At 40.6% G+C, this 7526-nt stretch overlaps 1 protein-coding gene across 1 annotated transcript; it reads left to right on the top strand.

Moving 5' to 3' along the window:
* Window positions 1–1520: 1520 nt before the first annotated feature.
* On the top strand, window positions 1521–7318 carry LOC101853311 (solute carrier family 22 member 4; the record flags this gene model as incomplete). Its single annotated transcript, XM_013081853.1, is given in 2 exon segments — window positions 1521–1682; window positions 5594–7318. Coding segments are annotated over 2 exon segments (1670 nt in total), but the record flags the coding sequence as incomplete, so codon positions are not given.
* Between the last annotated feature and the right edge of the window lie 208 nt (window positions 7319–7526).

The following is a 7526-nucleotide window of genomic DNA, read 5'->3' as shown; positions in this document are numbered from 1 at the left end:
GTAGCCATTCGTCATGTCGATCTATTTTAAGGAAAAAAACAATTCGAGAAAATTTGGAGTTAGACGGTTAGAATTCTCTGCCGACGATATGTTATTCTCACGCAAATGACAATGACTAGACAGCTCGTTCTGATAATGGTGTGAATGGATTTTTATAACTTTTGGTTTTCGCTTTGAAAGAAAAATTAAACGTTTACATTTTACAGGTTATGTCTAGTATTCTGAATTTTATTGATATTTGATATCAGCAATGATCTCCTATGCTGCTTTCAACAATATTGATATTGAAAGGTTCAGTGAAAAAGAGGAGTGAACTGTTTATGACTTTGTCTTGTCGTTTCTCGTTTAACTCTATCAAACGTCATTTTGAAAGCTTCCGTCCGTGCCCTATAGCCGATAAAATAACTGGACCATAGTAAACTGTAAGGACAGAAGAGCTCAAAATCGCATTAAACTGCTTTTAAGTTTAGAATAAACATTCCATCCTTAATATATGGCTCACATTTTCCATCCTGTCATCAGCACATGTTGTACAACGGTTAGGCTCTTCAACGTTGCACGCAGAAAAACTGAATTCAATGTCTGAGTGGGGAGGAATTCTTTTCCGAGTATCGCCACCTGTTTCTTAGGACGTTGTATCCCTCTCAGCCTGGATCAAATACGTCCACCTCCTAAATTATGATCTAATTCGTGTTGATGGGGGCGCAATGCATTACAATAATTATTATGATAACATTTAAATGGGAAAAGCACATGGGGAAAACAAGGGATGTCACGTTTCGGCATTTTGAGGAAAACAAAAATCAAATGTGAGGCAGCATGGTGGAACCAGGCTCTCGTCAGTTTTTGGGCATGTAGAGTTATTGGTATCATCTTAAAGCTTGTTCATTTGTCTTTATTTGGATGAAAAAAATATCCATCTTCCAGAATACAAGTCGAGATATTTGCAAATGAAGGAGGTGGGGGTCACCTGTTTTCAGAGGTAAAATTAGTGAGAAAATGGCCGCCAAAGATTAGTTATTTATTTATTTCCTTAGCTTAAGAGTCCGTGGTAACTGAAAATTTACATTTTTTGTGCCTTTTATCAACGTTTCTAAGAAAAATCCACACAGAAATGAGTTATTTAATGAGCATGAAAGGTTATTGAGCAAAAAAACAAAATTTGATTAAAATCCACAAACCTGCGGGAAAATGCACGTTTCTTCACTTTGATTATTTTGACGAGAGCCTGATTCCACCACGCTGCCTCACAAATGCTTGACAGCCCATGTTTTCTACAGCAAAACTTATTTTCCAGGCGTGATATATGGTTTAACTCAGGGCACTTAGATGGGCCAGAAGAGGTGCATCAATACTTTCCAACCCACATCGCAATTCAAATTGTCCAAAACCTGACATGTCTTCTATTTTCCTTGCCTTGAACCATTCAGTTTCTCCCAATTCCTCGTGAACTTAAAAAAAAAACACACAAAAAAACCCCAAAACACTTAACCAAAACCATTTCCTTTATTCTGTCTCAGCCACGTGGAAGATGGACGTCGAGCAGCTGGTCACTGACCTGTCGGCGTGTGGCAGGTTCCAGGTCCTGTTGACGGCCATCACCTACCTGGTGAAAACCGCAGGATCCTGGGCTATGATGATGATGGCCTTTGGAAGCTTCCACCCGGGCTGGACATGCACAGGTAGCACTTTCTTCCTATTCGTTCATAATTTAACAAAGAGAATAGAGTTGGTGGGTGCTCTCGCAGAGCTTAAAAAAAGACGAGGCTTTTACTTTCTTTTTTGGTAAAAGTTAATTTTGACATTCTGTAATTTGTCTTTCATGTATAAAGTCATGGCGACCCAGATGTGGCCCCAATGAAGTGGAGACCCCTGATGTGTGTATTAGGTCAAATAAGTTCAAAATAGGGGTGCCCAAGTTTACTTTTACAACATTTTTTAAATTTAAAAAAGAAAAGAAATAGCCTCCTCGTTGGAAAGCATGTACAAATAAAAAATCTTTCGTTGAAAGTGTCCCCACTTCCAAAAACTCACATTTCGTCTGGAAGGCATGCGACAGACGAGTACCATACAGTCGATGTTAGATAACCCCAGAGAACAGGACAACTGATTTAGTGTAAATAGTGACAAAATATACCATAACATAAAAACCAGCATTAACACTACAGTTGAGGAAAAAATAACTTTTACATTAATTAATCAGCGTGTTACAGTGTTAGTTGGTTGCCTGCTTCAGCGTCCTTTATAATTCAAACATACTTGAACAAGCTCTAACGACCACCTGTCGAAGACTATCACCTGATGAACGACAGCTTCCCACTTTACCCCTTTAGAATTTATTTTTATTTACAGTAAAGCTGCTATTCAAAAGGACCCTCTGTCTGTTACAAAGATGACGACTTTTCTCCTCGACAATGGGTGGTCATCAAGGAGAGGTTCAATTGTTGATACCACCACAATGCGCCCCCCCACCCACCCCCAGGAACACACACAAAAGAGTCTAAGAAGCCATTCTTGTGTATTAATAACGCAAATTTGTTTTTAAAAAGAGTGAAGGTAGAATTCACGAGTAAAGGCCGAGTCTGTCAACTCGATGAATTTGAGTAAAGTGTTGTAACTTGACGCGAGCAGTAGTTTGGGACATTGCAAAAATGAACAAGGAAAAGTCTGGATTAGAAATACATCCCGAAGACATTTTTTTTTTGGGGGGGGGGGTTAACTGTGGAAAGGATGCCTGATTATTTGAAAGTTCTTATGACTTATTTCGTTTATTTCGTTATCTGTTTTTGGTACAAATCACTATCCCATATTTTGTTCTGAAACTACTGCAGAGGTCGATCTGCTGGCGATAAACTACAGGCACCAATATTCAGTATAAATATCAATTTAAAAGAAATGTGGGCTGGCTGTTGTATCATATTTAATCATTATTATAAGAAGGCTTGGTTGTTGATTTTTACACGTTAGACCATAGCACACCCGATTACACAGCCACAGCTGAGGTATAGATCTGAATCTTGAGATGGCTCCCAAAAGGTTCGGTTCCAGCAGGACTGCGTATATAGAGTTATGCCATAATCGTTGTACTGGTGATCTTCTTAGTTTTCTACATATCCAAAGTACAGTAGGTGTTGATCTGGTTAGATCAGAATTTTTGCGTAGAGCGATAGGGACACATGCAACTCGAAAAGAAAGGCAAAAGGGAGAGGTGCTGGCTGTTTTTAAATATTGGCGTTTTACGTTCCCCCACCAACAAAAATTAGATCATGTAGGAGGTGGGTTTCCGCTCTACCTGTCAGGGACAACCAGTCCTGATAGGGATACAATACCCAAGCAAAAAGACTTAGATACTCGATAAAAAGTCTCCACACACGGGAATGGCGCTCATATGACCTTATGCAGTTGCGAGCGCCGTAAAACCCTCTACTATTAAATAATATTTTTTAAAAACACGGGAATCAAACTCGAGTTTTCTGCGTATGACGGCGAAGCGCCTTACCATGGCAGTGCAGGCGTCAGCCTTAAAACCGTGACCAATGTTACACTCCGTCGTCTCTCAAGACGAACAGATGCCAATAAATGTTACAAATCTACCATCATACGCTTTGCAAATTGGCTTCTGCTTTAAATGAGCTAATGTTGAATCCTCCCTCTAGCAAAAGTTCTTGTGTACGATTTCCTAGCTGCTGGATTGAAAATCCCATTTCCAAGCACTGCATAGAAAGTTGTTAACTTCACCCGACCTCTATTGTAAAGATACATCTGAAGCGAGTATACAAACACGCACAGTAACACTAATACACACAGGTAGGCATTTTCACTACAAGTTGTTGGTAACGTTTACCCTAAAGAATGGTCAGCTGCATGAAGGTTAAGGGGGCGGGGTTTGGGGGGGGTCTTTGATTATTGTCAGGTAATATTTTTGGTGGGGTAAAAGGGTTGGAGTGGGGTTATGAAATATCAATACTCCAAAGTGCATACAACCAGTGAAATTACAGAGGGTTAAATCAACCAAAACACTCAAATCATAATCATAAACAAAAAGCCATTACGAATATTGTTCTCAAAAAGATGTTTAGCCACTTGAAACTCTGGTGTTGTTATATTACCTGTGATTGTCACAAGTCTTCCCTTCAGAGAGTGCCCCCTACACAAAGTTGCACCCACACAATGACATGACTATTTTCTTTATTTTTGCCCAGGTATAGGCGTGAAATTATTTCGTTTCTGCCATGAAGCGTAGAAAATGTCAATTCTACGATTGTCTCACACAATCACAACTCGTGTATAACGTTACTGTCGCAAGCAATCCACTTAAGTCCAAATTTTGAAAGTTTTCGATTTTCACACCATCCCAAAGCTCTACCCACGATGCGCCTTTTAACATTGCCACAACGCATTTATATGCTATGATCAAGGCTTACAATTGTGTTGCTTTTCAGGATTCCTGATAGGAACAACACGACAAAAACTACGAAAAGAAAAAGAATAGATTTTTGTCTCTTGTGTTCAAAGTTCCCAAACCGACCTAAGTGCAATGCTTGCATTACTTTAGACATTATCTCTATATATTATAGTTGGGAAAGTCCGTCACTTTGGCCGCCTAAATCTTCCGAACCACTTAACTTTCGAATTCGACAAAATTAACGGTGGTTCAGAATCATTTAAAGGGTGCAGTTTTATTGAGGAGTCTGAAGTCACTAGTTTCGTTTAGATCTAATCTTGGGAAAGTCCGTCTTCTTAGACGCCATTGTAAACTTGTCGTGCGCACTGATTTTTCTACACCTTTGAAATTCTAGAGTGTGCAACCACCTAAGCGGAATAGAGAATCAATCTATACATCTATTTGGCAACTTGTAAACATAATGTGTCACTTTTCTCTCATTTTATAGCTCTATTCCAGTAGAGTGTAAATGTAGTAGGCCAATGACTTTCGGTTGATGTTAATGCACCGATCATTCCTTTCATCGAAAGGGGGCCTAGCTAGGCATACATAAACGAACACACATACAGGCACAAACACGAATCACAATACCCACACGCACAGAAGCACACACGCACACACAGACACGCATAGCCACACACAGACATGCATAGCCACACACAGACACGCATAGACACACACGCACGTACACACACACACACACACACACACATACACACACACGCACACAAACACATACACACTCACACACGCTCACACTTGTGTTCAATTAGTTGAACCGAAACTTTAGTTTTTGAACAGAAGCATGTTTTAATTACTTGGCCAAGTTCTTGAAATACTTTTCCTAGATGGGTTCACGTTAACTGCTTCGCTCGGGAGAAATAAGGGCAAGGCGGGAGACCCGGTAAAAGGTTTGGAGGTCAAATTTTATTATTCAGTATGAACTTGTATTTGTTATTCCAGGATTTTCTTTCATAAATGGCATGTTATTTTGACTTTGTTGTGAGAGAGTACCAATAAATTCTTTAATGTGACTATGCAATTGTATATTATGCATTTATCCTACTATATACATATTCTGATCTTGTGGTTTTTCTTAAAATATTATCTTTACAAATGTGCTTTGTTACTTTCTCTATCATTTCTCAGATCTGGAGACAATGGATGGAAACAAATCCCAAAATCTGTCTTCATTCCTATGGTCGAGACCTCTGCAAAGCCATTATGATCTGTCCGGAGTTTCATTGAACGCTAGTTTGAACGGCAACGTTTCATCTTTTTCCCTCACCCCTGGACCAGGAGCCAGAGGTGACTTGACCCTAGGAAGGGCGAACTTCACCCAAGACACTTGTACGGAGCTTTCAGGATGTAGAAATGTCACAATCAATTCGGATTCTCAAACTGTAGCGACAGAGTGGAGCCTTGTTTGTGATCGAGCTTGGATCTTGTCTTTCATTATCTCTATACAAATGTCTGGCGTGGCTATAGGGAGCTACTTCTGCGGGTATTTCGGCGACAGGTACGGCCGTAAGTTGAGCATGTACAGCTCTCTGGCTTTGGGCGTGATTTCCAACACCGTTGTCTACTTCACAACGTCCTGGGAGATGTTCACTGTTGTCCGTTTTTTCATTGGCCTCAGTGTGGGAGGTAATCTGGCCTTATCCCAGATATACCCCATGGAGTTTGTCATGCCAAAGTGGCGTCCTGTCGTGTCTGGGTTTCCCTCCTGGCATGTGGGCACCTTGTTGTTTGGCGTGTGTGTCATGCTGTTGAGGGACTGGCGTCTCGTACAACTGGCCACAGCGGCTCTCTCGCTACTGGCCTTACTCACAGCTGTTTGGGTGCCAGACAGCGTGCGCTGGCTACTCGTGCATGGGAGAGTGCGAAAAGCCGAGAGAGTGGTCACCCAAATCTGCCGTTTTAATGGAATGGAGGTCCCTGATACACAGGTCAGTTTGATTAATATCACAGAAGGTTCTAACCATAGACAAGAGAAATCTGCCAAGTTCAGTTTCTTTCAACTCTTCCATGCTTCTCTGCGCAAAAGAACCTTGCTAGTGACACTGACATTCTTTTTAACAAGTGCAATGTTTTATACTTTAAGCTTTGGTGTCCAGTCTCTTTATGGCGATTTTTATTTGAACTTCATTCTGTACTCATTATTTCCAATCCCGCTATCGTTTTTAGTACCGGTACTGGGAAACAAACTAGGACGACAGAGGGCTCTGCTAATATTTTTTATTCTAGTATTTCTTGGTTTTGTTTCTATCGTTGTCATTTTTTTCACAACATCAGGGTCTTTACGAGGAATCACAATAACTTGTTTAGCCTTGTTCACCGCTAACTGGCTCCAACAAACTCTTTCATTGCTAAATACATTTGCCGTGGAACTGTTCCCAACTGTGGTAAGGAACCTCGCCTTTGGGTTTGCAATGACTGGAGCAAGACTCGGCAGTGTCATTGCCCCTTACGTCATACCACGTGACTTTGACTCCATGTACGTGTCTTACCTAATTATGAGTGCCATGGCACTCGTCTGTTGCGTCGCTGTGTGGGCTTTGCCTGAGACAAAAGGGACTGCAATGGAAGATATAATTCAGGACAAGAATGAAAAAACTTCCAAGGCAGAGAAACAAGTCAACAGCAATGCCGATTAACGTCATTTATTTTTATTTACAGTAAATGCTCCTCTGGTTGCCTGTACAAGTCTTTCTTCTTCGCTGCCTGCCCTGAGCTACAGTATTATTCACAGAAAAAACATACATAATATGGGAAAGGCAGCTCATTGATTTTCAAAGAAAACGATCCTCCTTCTTGTAATAAAAAGTAAAAGCTTCTTTTCGAGGTAGTTATACCAATCTGAGAAGCCAGTTTAAAAAGTTGTTATCCTTTTTCTTTACTCCGTATGTTTCTATAGTAGCCCTATGTACGGTACACTGAGCTTTGGAGATGTTGGCCAAGAAGTACGGCGATCGGCTCTCACGCCAACGTTTCAAACACGGTCCATACCGACATGTCCAATATTCTCTCTTTTTCATCCTTTTCCTTCTTCTTCATTTCTTTCTTCTTCTTCTTCTTCTTC

This window comes from Aplysia californica, unplaced genomic scaffold (genome assembly GCF_000002075.1).
Source record: "Aplysia californica isolate F4 #8 unplaced genomic scaffold, AplCal3.0 scaffold00149, whole genome shotgun sequence".
Lineage (NCBI taxonomy): Eukaryota > Metazoa > Mollusca > Gastropoda > Aplysiida > Aplysiidae > Aplysia > Aplysia californica.
The sequence above is the reverse complement of the archived record's forward strand: the minus strand, read 5'-3'. Positions and strand labels throughout refer to the sequence as shown.